Source organism: Ahaetulla prasina, chromosome 3 (assembly GCF_028640845.1).
Source record: "Ahaetulla prasina isolate Xishuangbanna chromosome 3, ASM2864084v1, whole genome shotgun sequence".
Lineage (NCBI taxonomy): Eukaryota > Metazoa > Chordata > Lepidosauria > Squamata > Colubridae > Ahaetulla > Ahaetulla prasina.
The window spans coordinates 97276807-97290650 of NC_080541.1; the positions used below are offsets into that span (position 1 = coordinate 97276807).

General features: G+C 41.5%; 1 protein-coding gene across 1 annotated transcript in view; it reads left to right on the top strand.

Annotated features, from left to right (window-relative positions):
- The window catches only part of RETREG1 (reticulophagy regulator 1), a 65968-nt gene that overhangs the window by 46272 nt on the left and 5852 nt on the right, over positions 1-13844 (top strand). Inside the window, exons 5-8 of the mRNA XM_058175090.1 lie at positions 4726-4810; positions 11311-11448; positions 12516-12580; positions 13020-13146. Coding sequence (XP_058031073.1) covers positions 4726-4810; positions 11311-11448; positions 12516-12580; positions 13020-13146 — 415 coding nt within the window. The remainder of the gene's footprint in view (positions 1-4725; positions 4811-11310; positions 11449-12515; positions 12581-13019; positions 13147-13844) is intronic.

The window sequence follows — 13844 nt, forward strand, 5'->3', positions numbered from 1 at the left end:
GGTGAAATGCTCCCAGATCGGAGGGATCGTGCGATCCGTAGCGATGGCGGCTGCTGGTTCGGAGGACCGGTAGCAAAATCCCTGACCCTGCCTCTGCTGAGCCCCACCATCAGCAGAACCTTAAAAAACATGTTTTCTGTAGAAAACATGTAGAAAAACTCCTTTTAAAAGAGTCTAAGACACTTACCTGATTACTGATCGACCTCATGGCTTCTCTCAGAGCCGGAAAGCTCCAGTTTCGCTTTTAGCACCAGACAGAACTAATCTGAGTGATTAATGCTGTCTGGCTGAGGAACTCTGGGAATTGAAGTCCACAATAAAATAAAATAAAATAATAAAATATTTGTGCTGCTTTCTGAGATTTGGTGTGTTTCTGTAGTGTTTCACTCTAACTACACAAACACACAAAATCTCAAAAAGCTGTATGTGGTATTGTGTGTGTGTGTGTCAGTTGTGTGTGTGTAAAGTGTGAAAGTTGGTTTTTGAGCTTTTTGTGGCTGTGTGAAGTGCAGCTGCTTTTATTTATTTTTTATTTTTTATTTATTCAAATTTATATACCGCCCTATCTCCCGAAGGACTCAGGGCGGTGTACAGGCATTTAAAAGACATATAAATACAATATAAAACAATTAAAAAACTGATTCTAACAAGCCCGTAAATTTAGAATTAAAATATCAAATAAAACCCAATTTAAAACCAATAATTTAAAATCTAGCTCAGCCCTGCACAATTAAATAAATACGTTTTAAGCCCGCGGCGGAAGGTCCGGAGGCCGGAAAGCTGACGAAGTCCGGGGGGTAGTTCATACCAGAGTGTGGGAGGCCCCACAGAAGGCCCTTCCTGGGTGTCGCCGCAGGCGACATTGAGAGACCCTCTCTGTGAGGCGCACGGGTCGGTGAGAGATATTCGGTAGCAGTAGGCGGTCCGTAAGTAGCCCGGCCCAATGCCATGGGCGCTTTAAAGGTGGTCACCAACCTTGAAGCGCACCGAAAGCCACAGGTAGCCAGTGCAGCCTGCGCAGGATGGGTGTTATCACAGGAGCCACGAGGGCTCCATCTATCACCAGCGCAGCCGCATTCTGGACTAACTGTAGCCTCGGATGCCCTTCAAGGGAGCCCCATGTAGCATTGCAGTAATCCAGGCGAGGCGTCACGAGTGCGTGGTGACCGTGCATAGGGCATCCCGGTCCAGAAAGGCGCAACTGGCGTACCAGGCGAACCTGGTGAACGCTCTCCTGGAGACGGCCGTCAAATGGTCTTCTAGAGACAGCCGTTCATCCAGGAGGCGCCTAAGTTGCGGACCCTTTCCATCGGGGCCAATGACTCGCCACCGATGGTCAGCCGCGGATTTAGCTGACTGTATCGGGATGCCGGCATCCACAGCCACTCTGTCTTGGAGGATTGAGCTTGAGCCTATTTCTCCCCATCCAGACCCGTCGGCCTCCAGGCACGGGACAGCACTTGATAACCGTTGGGGTGGTCCGTGTGAAAAATACAGCTGGGTGTCATCCGCATACAGCTGGTACTTCACACGAAACCACTGATGATCTCACCCAGCGGCTTCATGTAGATGTTAAACAGAAGGCGAGAGGATCGACCCCCGGCACCCACAAGTGAGGCGCCTCGGGGCCGACCTCTGCCCCCGTCAACACCGACTGCGACCGGTCGGAGAGATAGGAGGAGAACCACCGATAAACGGTGCCTCCCACTCCCAATCCCTCCAACCGGCGCAGCAGGATACCATGGTCGATGGTATCGAAAGCCGCTGAGAGGTCTAATAGGACCAGGGCAGAGGGGCAACCCCTGTCCCTGGCCCTCCAGAGATCATCCACCAACGCGACCAAAGCCGTCTCCGTGCTGTAACCGGGGCGAAACCGCAGGTCTAGATAGACAGTTTCATCCAGGTGCAAGGGAAATTGATATGCCACCATACTCTCTACAACCTTCGCCGTGAAGCTTTGACATTGTGTGTGAGTCAGTTGTGTTGTGTTGTGTTGTGTTGTGTTGTGTGTGTGTAAAGTGTGAAACTTGGTTTTGGTACCTCATTTTTTTTTATACTTTGTTTATTAGTTTTATTATTTATTGTTATTGGCCATGCCCACCCAGTCACATGACCCCTCCTTAGCCACACCTACCCAGCCACAAAACCATTCTCTTTGTCTCTACCCCTCTGTCCCCATCTCTTTCTGTATCTGTTTCTGTCCCTCTCCCTATCTTCCCCTCTCTCCACTCAGTGTGTCTCCATCTGTTTCTCTCTCTCTCCCTCTTCCCCTCCTATGTATCACTCTGTCTGTGTCCCTCTACGTCTCTCTCTCACCCCCTCTATGTATTATTCTCTGTGTCCCTCTATGTCTCTCTCTCACCCCCTCTCTGTGTATTACTCTCTGTGTGTCTCTATGTCTCTCTCTCTGTTTGTTTGTATGTGTGTGTGTGTGTGTGTGTGTGTGTGTGTGTGTGTGTGTCCTTCCCCTCTCCCTTTGGACGACTGTCCTCCTCACCACTCCTCTCATAATTCCCTGGCCGGGAGCAAAGCACAGCAAAGGCACGCATGGGATGGGCAGCCGTTCACTTAAGGAAGGTCTTAACAGGACGCAGCTTCTCTCCTGCACTAATGCTCCGGCCATCGCCTTGCCATGTCATCGCCAACCTCTGGCAGCTCTTCTGCCGAGCACAGAGAAAGAGAACACGCATGTGTCTTTCCTGAGGGAGTAACTTTAACTCTGTTGCGGCAATTGAAAAGTTCATGTGGATTTGTAATAGTTGCCTATTAGGAAGTCATGTGAATTGGCAAAGCAATATGTTACTCTCTCTCTTATACAACATAAATAGTAATTACCTTGGGGATTTCTATTGCCATTTCAAAGTGAGGAGTTTCCATTCCTGTCCCATCACTGGTTGGCTGCACCCCTCTTATTTCTTTTTTGGACTCCAGCCCGAAGCGGCAGGAAGCGAAAGCTGCCTTACGTGCAAATGTGGCATGAAGGCAGGTACAGGGCAGCTTCGCTCCTGCACTCTCTGGCGAACCTCCTCCCCTTCCTCTTGTAATTCCCTGGTCAGCTGTGGCTGAGCCAGGAGCATAAGCGTGCATGGGGAGACCCTTCTTAAGCAAGCAACTGCCCACCCAGCGGACACGTTTCCTGAGCTTTGACCAGGGGTGAAATGCTCCCAGATCAGAGGGGATCGTGCGATCCGGTAGCGATGGCGGCTGCTGGTTCGGAGGACCGGTAGCAAAAATCCCTGACCCCGCCCCCCTGCCTCTGCTGAGCCCCACCATCAGCAGAGGTTTTTTTTTTTTACTTTTAAAAGAAGGTTTTGCTTCAGCCGAAACCTGCCTTTAAAAGTAAAAAAAAACCTTTGAGGATCCCGCCCCTCAGCTGCAATTGGCAGCCTTTAAACTTAAAAAAAAATAAAAAATTAAAGGCTACTCTGGGGATCTCACCCGAGTTCCTCATCAGCAGAACCTTTAAAAACATGTTTTCTGTAGAAAACATGTAGAAAAACTCCTTTTAAAAGAGTCTAAGACACTTACCTGATTACTGATCGACCTCATGGCTTCTCTCAGAGCCGGAAAGCTCCAGTTTCGCTTTTAGCACCAGACAGAACTAATCTGAGTGATTAATGCTGTCTGGCTGAGGAACTCTGGGAATTGAAGTCCACAATAAAATAAAATAAAATAATAAAATATTTGTGCAGCTTTCTGAGATTTGGTGTGTTTCTGTAGTGTTTCACTCTAACTACACAAACACACAAAATCTCAAAAAGCTGTATGTGATATTGTGTATGTGTGTGTGTGTCAGTTGTGTGTGTGTAAAGTGTGAATGTTGGTTTTTGAGCTTTTTGTGGCTGTGTGAAGTGCAGCTGCTTTGACATTGTGTGTGAGTCAGTTGTGTTGTGTTGTGTGTATGTAAAGTGTGAAAGTTGGTTTTGGTACCTCATTGTTTTTTTATACTTTGTTTATTATTTTTATTATTTATTGTTATTGGCCATGCCCACCCAGTCATCTGACCACCAAGCCACACCCACAGAACCGGTAGGGAAAATTTTTAGATTTCACCCCTGGCTTTGGCGCTCGCTTGAGAAGGGTCTCCCCATGCGTGTGCATGTTCCTGGCTCAGCCACAGCCGGCCAGGGGGTTACGAGAGAAGAAGGGGGGAGGAGAGTGCAGGAGCGAAGCTGCCCTGTACCTGCCTTCACGCCACATTTGCGTGTAAGGCAGCCTTCGCTTCCTGCCGCTTTGGGCTGGAGTCCAAAAAAAGAAATGAGAGGCAGGGCCAACCAGTGATGGGACAGGGAGCCGGGGCAGAGGACCCAAAGAGCCTCAGGTTGCTGAACCCTGGTCTAACATTCCAAGGCATTTGTATAAAGTGGTAATATATTGTGTCTGTGCAATCCAGTTTTTTTTTAATCCACTAAAGTGTTTCAGAGGATGCTAGAAAGACAACATGATCCCAATTGTGCTCTAACATTTACACCCCAGTTCTGCATATAATATTTTCTTCTGCACCTTTGGATTATACAGTACAGCTTGAAATGATGAGATGTTCTAAGCTTAATCACAATCAGACTTTGCAAATTGTTTTCCTGCAAGATCTAGAAATAGTGTATCTTTATGTGAATCAGATGTCCTAACATTTCTGTGTGACAGGACACTTGAAAAGATTTATATTTTATAGGTACTGAATGTTACCAACTGATCTGATTGACGCTTGTTCTTTTTAAAAAACAGTTTTGCCTTCTGATCTGCAGCATATGCACATTCTTCACAGTCTTGGGAAGTTACATTCCTGGAATTGTACTCTCCTATCTTCTATGTAAGTTATTTCAAATGCATAAGGAATCGGGTCTGGAATTTCTTTGGTGAGCATCATAGATGCCCACTGCAATATGTAACTATATTCACACAGTGTTCATAATTGCAACAAGATGTGTGCTAAGAAGAAAAAAATTACATTTTCCTCATTGTATTGTAACCAAAGTCCTGAGAAATACAATAACTGTTGAAAGTACTTGTTGAAAGTATTTGCATAATATTTTACAAATTATAATATGAAAATAGTTGAATATTAGAGCTATAGTGGTGCAGTGGTTAGAATGCAGTTTTGCAGGTTAATTCAGCTCACTGCCAGGAGTTCGATCCTCACCAGCTCAAGGTTGACTCAGCCTTCCATCGTTCCAAGGTCTATAAAATGAGGACCCAGATTGTTGGGGATAATATGCTGACTCTGTAAACTACTTGGAGAGGGCTGTAAAACACAGTGAAGTCCAAGTGCTATTGCTATTATGTTTCAGAGTAACAATTTAAAAGTTGTTTATAAAACATGTAGAAAAACTCCTTTAAAAGAGTCTAAGACACTTACCTGATTACTGATCGACCTCATGGCTTCTCTCAGAGCCGGAAAGCTCCAGTTTCGCTTTTAGCACCAGACAGAACTAATCTGAGTGATTAATGCTGTCTGGCTGAGGAACTCTGGGAATTGAAGTCCACAATAAAATAAAATATTTGTGCAGCTTTCTGAGATTTGGTGTGTTTCTGTAGTGTTTCACTCTAACTACACAAACACACAAAATCTCAAAAAGCTGTATGTGTGTGTGTAAAGTGTGAAAGTTGGTTTTGAGCTTTTGTGGCTGTGTGAAGTGCAGCTGCTTTTACATTGTGTGTGAGTCAGTTGTGTGTGTAAAGTGTGAAAGTTGGTTTTGGTACCTCATTTTTTTTTACTTTTAAAGAAGGTTTTGCTTCAGCGAAACCTGCCTTTAAAAGTAAAAAAAAGTTGTCCAGTTGAATATGTAGTTTCATTTTATGGACATAGACAGTCTAACACAGGGGTCGGCAACCTTAAACACTGAAAGAGCCACTTGGACACACAGTGTTCTTTTCTGTAGGAAAAGGAGCCACAAAACCATTCTCTTTGTCTCTACCCTCTGTCCCCATCTCTTTCTGTATGTTTCTGTCCCTCTCCCTTTGGACGACTGTCCTCCTCACCACTCCTCTCATAATTCCCTGGTCAGCTGTGGCTGAGCCAGGAGCATAAGCGTGCATGGGAGACCCTTCTTAAGCAAGCAACTGCCCACCCAGCAGACACGCTTCCTGAACTTTGACCAGGGTGAAATGCTCCCAGATCAGAGGGATCGTGCGATCCGGTAGCGATGGCGGCTGCTGGTTCGGAGGACCGTAGCAAAATCCCTGACCCTGCCTCTGCTGAGCCCCACCATCAGCAGAGGTTTTTTACTTTTAAAAGAGTCTAAGACACTTACCTGATTACTGATCGACCTCATGGCTTCTCTCAGAGCCGGAAAGCTCCAGTTTCGCTTTTAGCACCAGACAGAACTAATCTGAGTGATTAATGCTGTCTGGCTGAGGAACTCTGGGAATTGAAGTCCACAATAAAATAAAATAATAAAATATTTGTGCAGCTTTCTGAGATTTGGTGTGTTTCTGTAGTGTTTCACTCTAACTACACAAACACACAAAATCTCAAAAAGCTGTATGTGTGTGTGTAAAGTGTGAAAGTTGGTTTTGGTACCTCATTTTTTTTTACTTTTAAAGAAGGTTTTGCTTCAGCGAAACCTGCCTTTAAAAGTAAAAAAAAGTTGTCCAGTTGAATATGTAGTTTCATTTTAGCACCAGACAGAACTAATCTGAGTGATTAATGCTGTCTGGCTGAGGAACTCTGGGAATTGAAGTCCACAATAAAATAAAATAATAAAATATTTGTGCAGCTTTCTGAGATTTGGTGTGTTTCTGTAGTGTTTCACTCTAACTACACAAACACACAAAATCTCAAAAAGCTGTATGTGTGTGTGTAAAGTGTGAAAGTTGGTTTTGAGCTTTTGTGGCTGTGTGAAGTGCAGCTGCTTTTACATTGTGTGTGAGTCAGTTGTGTGTGTGTCAGTTGTGTGTGTAAAGTGTGAAAGTTGGTTTTGAGCTTTTGTGGCTGTGTGAAGTGCAGCTGCTTTTACATTGTGTGTGAGTCAGTTGTGTGTGTGTGTCAGTTGTGTGTGTAAAGTGTGAAACTTGGTTTTGGTACCTCATTGTTTTTTATACTTTGTTTATTAGTTTTATTATTTATTGTTATTGGCCATGCCCACCCAGCGGACACGCTTCCTGAACTTTGACCAGGGTGAAATGCTCCCAGATCAGAGGGATCGTGCGATCCGGTAGCGATGGCGGCTGCTGGTTCGGAGGACCGTAGCAAAATCCCTGACCCTGCCTCTGCTGAGCCCCACCATCAGCAGAACCTTAAAAACATGTTTTCTGTAGAAAACATGTAGAAAAACTCCTTTAAAAGAGTCTAAGACACTTACCTGATTACTGATCGACCTCATGGCTTCTCTCAGAGCCGGAAAGCTCCAGTTTCATTTTATGGACATAGACAGTCTAACACAGGGGTCGGCAACCTTAAACACTGAAAGAGCCACTTGGACACACAGTGTTCTTTTCTGTAGGAAAAGGAGCCACAAAACCTGGGTGGGCGTTGCCAACTCAATGTCACTCACTCCCACCCAGTCACATGACCCTCCTTAGCCACGCCTACCCAGCCACAAAACCTGGGTGGGCGTTGCCAACTCAATGTCACTCACTCCCACCCAGTCACATGACCCTCCTTAGCCACGCCTACCCAGCCACAAAACCTGGGTGGGCGTTGCCAACTCAATGTCACTCACTCCCACCCAGTCACATGACCCTCCTTAGCCACGCCTACCCAGCCACAAAACCATTCTCTTTGTCTCTACCCTCTGTCCCCATCTCTTTCTGTATGTTTCTGTCCCTCTCCCTTTGGACGACTGTCCTCCTCACCACTCCTCTCATAATTCCCTGGCCGGGAGCAAAGCACAGCAAAGGCACGCATGGGATGGGCAGCCGTTCACTTAAGGAAGGTCTTAACAGGACGCAGCTTCTCTCCTGCACTAATGCTCCGCCATCGCCTTGCCATGTCATCGCCAACCTCTGGCAGCTCTTCTGCCGAGCACAGAGAAAGAGAACACGCATGTGTCTTTCCTGAGGAGTAACTTTAACTCTGTTGCGGCAATTGAAAAGTTCATGTGGATTTGTGCAACAATTATGTCAATTTATTATTATTATTATTATTTATTGTTATTGGCCATGCCCACCCAGTCATCTGACCACCAAGCCACACCCACAGAACTGGTAGGGAAAATTTTTAGATTTCACCCCTGAGCTTTGGCGCTCACTTGAGGTGGGTCTCCCCATAGGTATGCACGCTCCTGGCTCAGCCACAGCCGGCCAGAGGGTTACAAGAGGAGGACGGGGGAGGAAAGTGCAGGAGTGAAGCTGCCCTGCACCTGCCTTGATGTCACATTTGCGTGTAAGGCAGCCTTCGCTTTCTGCCGCTTCGGGCTGGAGTCCAAAAAAGAAATGAGGGGGAGGGCCAACCAGTGATGGGGCAGGGAGCCAGGGCAGAGGACCCAAAGAGCCGCAGGTTGCTGAACCCTGGTCTAACATTCCAAGGCATTTGTATAAAGTGGTAATATATTGTGTGTGTGCAATCCAGGTTTTTTTTTAATCCACTAAAGTGTTGCAGAGGATGCTAGAAAGACAACATGATCCCAATTGTGCTCTAACATTTACATCCCAGTTCTGCATATAATATTTTCTTCTGCACCTTTGGATTATACAGTACAGCTTGAAATGATGAGATGTTCTAAGCTTAATCACAATCAGACTTTGCAAATTGTTTTCCTGCAAGATCTAGAAATAGTGTATCTTTATGTGAATCAGATGTCCTAACATTTCTGTGTGACAGGACACTTGAAAAGATTTATATTTTATAGGTACTGAATGTTACCAACTGATCTGATTGACGCTTGTTCTTTTTAAAAAACAGTTTTGCCTTCTGATCTGCAGCATATGCACATTCTTCACAGTCTTGGGAAGTTACATTCCTGGAATTGTACTCTCCTATCTTCTATGTAAGTTATTTCAAATGCATAAGGAATCGGGTCTGGAATTTCTTTGGTGAGCATCATAGATGCCCACTGCAATATGTAACTATATTCACACAGTGTTCATAATTGCAACAAGATGTGTGCTAAGAAGAAAAAAATTACATTTTCCTCATTGTATTGTAACCGAAGTCCTGAGAAATACAATAACTGTTGAAAGTATTTGCATAGTATTATACAAATGTATAATATGAAAATAGTTGAATATTAGAGCTATAGTGGTGCAGTGGTTAGAATGCAGTATTGCAGATTAATTCAGCTCACTGCCAGGAGTTCGATCCTCTCCAGCTCAAGGTTGACTCAGCCTTCCATCGTTCTGAGGTCTGTAAAATGAGGACCCAGATTGTTGGGGATAATATGCTGACTCTGTAAACTACTTGGCAGAGTAACAATTTAAAAGTTGTTTATAAAACAAATAACAATTAATTAAAAGGTTACTGACAAATGAAAGTACTTGTTGAAAGTATTTGCATAATATTTTCTTCTGCACCTTTGGATTATACAGTACAGCTTGAAATGATGAGATGTTCTAAGCTTAATCACAATCAGACTTTGCAAATTGTTTTCCTGCAAGATCTAGAAATAGTGTATCTTTATGTGAATCAGATGTCCTAACATTTCTGTGTGACAGGACACTTGAAAAGATTTATATTTTATAGGTACTGAATGTTACCAACTGATCTGATTGACGCTTGTTCTTTTTAAAAACAGTTTTGCCTTCTGATCTGCAGCATATGCACATTCTTCACAGTCTTGGGAAGTTACATTCCTGGAATTGTACTCTCCTATCTTCTATGTAAGTTATTTCAAATGCATAAGGAATCGGGTCTGAATTTCTTTGGTGAGCATCATAGATGCCCACTGCAATATGTAACTATATTCACACAGTGTTCATAATTGCAACAAGATGTGTGCTAAGAAGAAAAAATTACATTTTCCTCATTGTATTGTAACCAAGTCCTGAGAAATACAATAACTGTTGAAAGTACTTGTTGAAAGTACTTGTTGAAAGTACTTGTTGAAAGTATTTGCATAATATTTTCTTCTGCACCTTTGGATTATACAGTACAGCTTGAAATGATGAGATGTTCTAAGCTTAATCACAATCAGACTTTGCAAATTGTTTTCCTGCAAGATCTAGAAATAGTGTATCTTTATGTGAATCAGATGTCCTAACATTTCTGTGTGACAGGACACTTGAAAAGATTTATATTTTATAGGTACTGAATGTTACCAACTGATCTGATTGACGCTTGTTCTTTTTAAAAAACAGTTTTGCCTTCTGATCTGCAGCATATGCACATTCTTCACAGTCTTGGGAAGTTACATTCCTGGAATTGTACTCTCCTATCTTCTATGTAAGTTATTTCAAATGCATAAGGAATCGGGTCTGGAATTTCTTTGGTGAGCATCATAGATGCCCACTGCAATATGTAACTATATTCACACAGTGTTCATAATTGCAACAAGATGTGTGCTAAGAAGAAAAAAATTACATTTTCCTCATTGTATTGTAACCGAAGTCCTGAGAAATACAATAACTGTTGAAAGTACTTGTTGAAAGTATTTGCATAGTATTATACAAATGTATAATATGAAAATAGTTGAATATTAGAGCTATAGTGGTGCAGTGGTTAGAATGCAGTATTGCAGATTAATTCAGCTCACTGCCAGGAGTTCGATCCTCTCCAGCTCAAGGTTGACTCAGCCTTCCATCGTTCTGAGGTCTGTAAAATGAGGACCCAGATTGTTGGGGATAATATGCTGACTCTGTAAACTACTTGGAGAGGGCTTTAAAACACAGTGAAGCCCAAGTGCTATTGCTATTATGTTTCAGAGTAACAATTTAAAAGTTGTTTATAAAACAAATAACAATTAATTAAAAGGTTACTGACAAATGAAAGTACTTTTATTAAATTTTATTTCCTTAAAGAGATTATGTTGATGCACTTCTAATGAGTGCATGTTCCACTAAACAGTAGTCCTAATTTCAATCAGAAATGCATACAATTCTATTGTTGGTATTCAGTTGATTGCACATAATAAACATATCAGTCGTTTGTGCAACAATTATGTCAATTTATTTATTTCCATGTCATAACATTATTATTCCAGTTTTGCAGATTAACAGTAATAAGCAAAGCTTGCTAAAGGTCATTTAGAATTTATAGTGATCTGGCCTCTATCGTAGCTATTTAGTGTGAATGCAACCAAGTTTTCCCTTGAAAATCTGCAAATCGTTTTTATGTAACTTAAACTGATACACAGTTATTTGTAAATCTGTTTCAAAGCCATGTGGCTCAAAAATATAACATTCTGCATGGTTTTATATTTATTCTTTCTTTGACAGTATTATGTGCCTTTTTATGTCCATTCTTCAAGTGCAATGAATTTGGACAAAAGGTATATAACCACATTAAGTCATATCTGCTGAAACTGAACTTTGGAATACAAGACTTTATCAACCAAAAGTTAAAAGAGAGAGCAGGTGAGCAAATGGCAATTTCAGCTTCCTTGATGAATATTTTTTATAAATGGCACTTTATCCACTGAGATACGCAAGTACAAAAATATTCTTACCATCTTTATGAAAGATAAAAATAAAACTTCAAAACCTAATGATACTTTATTTTCTGTAACAATTAATGATCTTTCCATATATGTCTTTTAAATGACTATATACTGATAATGGTAAAATGCCATATAAATAAGTAGACAGGTGTAAAGATTATGCACCTGATCATCTGATTTTAAAGGCAAATTGTGGCTCAAGGGGACAACTGAGTTTTAATGCATGCCTTTTTATCAGTATGGTAAATAAATGAAATAGAAATACTCAACTGGTATAATAAGCAGAAATCCTTAACTGACAGACTCTTTTTTTTTAATTGAAAAAGTTGTACAAAAAAAAAAAGTTTTTTCAACAATTATTCCCCCCCCAACGTCCCTCCACCCTCTCCCCTCCACCCTCCTCTCGACCCTTCCCCCCCCACCAAGACTTCCCAGAGCAAAGTACAGGGAATTACATCTAACAATCATAAGCTAAAATATGACAATAAACCATCACCCATAACTTCTCCTCTCCCCTTTGCAATCTTAACTCCCCTTTCCCATTTAAACAAATACACTAATACAATGCAATGCCTACAATCACTCATATGCTATTTGATACTTTTTAGTCTGATATTTGTTTTGAATATAAACAATCCAACTTCTCCATTCCAATATATATCTTTCTTGTGAATAGTCTTTCAAATATGCTGAAATTTTTGCCATTTCTGCTAAGTTCGATACTTTAAGTGTCCATTCTTCAATTGTAGGCAAATCTTCTTTCTTCCAATATTGCGCAACCAATAATCTCGCTGCTGATATTAAATTTAAAATCAATTTAGTCTCTATTACTGTACAATCCGTAATTATACCGAATAAAAATAACTGTGGTGTAAACTTTATCTTCTTTTTCAGGATATTCTGCATAAATCTACCAAATTTTTATCTAAAATGCTTTGATTTTTTTACAAGTCCACCCTTAACTGACAGACTCTTGTTTTCCAGAAAAGATCAAAATAAAACCAAGTGAGGATGACAGTGAACTAGACTTATCAGCTTTATGTCCTAAGGTTGGTTGGTTCTATCATTTTTTTAAAATTGTTTTTTGATGACAGTGAAGCACATGAACTTTTATTTGCTTTCACAGAACATATTTCTGCTCCCTCCCTTTATAAAAATGAGGTGGAATAATCTAACCTTTGCCTACTGGACTGTGCACTCAGTGTGACTTCTTTCCACCCAAATATGCACAGCATTGCAGAATAAAAGAAATAGAGTTACATTTTTGTCTAAATCTCTTGATCTAAGAAGCTTGTCTTTAAAAAAGAAAAAGTAGACCTAAATATATCAACATTTAAATATTTGTTGGTATATCTCCATTGCCTAAATAAAGAAGCAACTGTTCTCGCTCTATAATGGCAGGATGGTGCTTATGGTGTTGAAAATGATGTGTACTGAAGCAACATTTCATTTGCGGTATGTTTGACAGTTTGGTTTTCCAATTTACAGGTTAGCTCAGCCACTGCAGCCAAGGAGATGTCTGTATCAGACACTGATATCTCAGAGATATCTTGGACTGACAACGGAACTTTTAATTTATCTGAGGGAAACACTCCACAGACAGACACATCCGATGGTACGTTCTACTATTTTGAATTCTTCCCGATTTTACAAAGTTGTTAATTGTACATTACTTTTAGCTATCTAAAGTAAACGAATTCTACCATGATTTGCTAATACATGCTTAACATGCCTTGTAATCTAGATGTTAAGGTCTAAATTTGAAAAAGGTTTTCATGCAAACTCATGTAGGCTAAACAATAATAGAAATATACACACACTAACCTATGAGAATGTAGACTGGCATAAAGACTGGCAAATCTGAAAAGTTGTATTATATAACCATTATATTGTACAACCACCCATCTTAAACCAGTGACTCTGGGTGGCGAACAACCATAAAAACTATTAAACAGAATAGAAACAAGAAATTAAATACCAATACCAATCAACAAATATTATAATCCATCAATGTCAACCTAACCAGGAAATGAAGTTCTTCATTCACCTGGAAACCGAAGCCCAAGTACATAATCAGGTCCATGAGGTTTTCCCAAAGGCCAAAAGTTTCAAAGCATCCTAATCTTAGGAAAGAAAATATTCTAGAGGGCATCTCTTCTTATCCTCGCCAGCCAGCATTCCTTGGCTGACGGGCCAAGCATGCCCATCCTGCAAGATGGGATTGGATGGGTAAACAACCTTAGCTAATTCAGCCCCATGCCATCTTTAAAGATTGTCATCTTTAAAGATGACAATCAACACCTTGAATTGCAC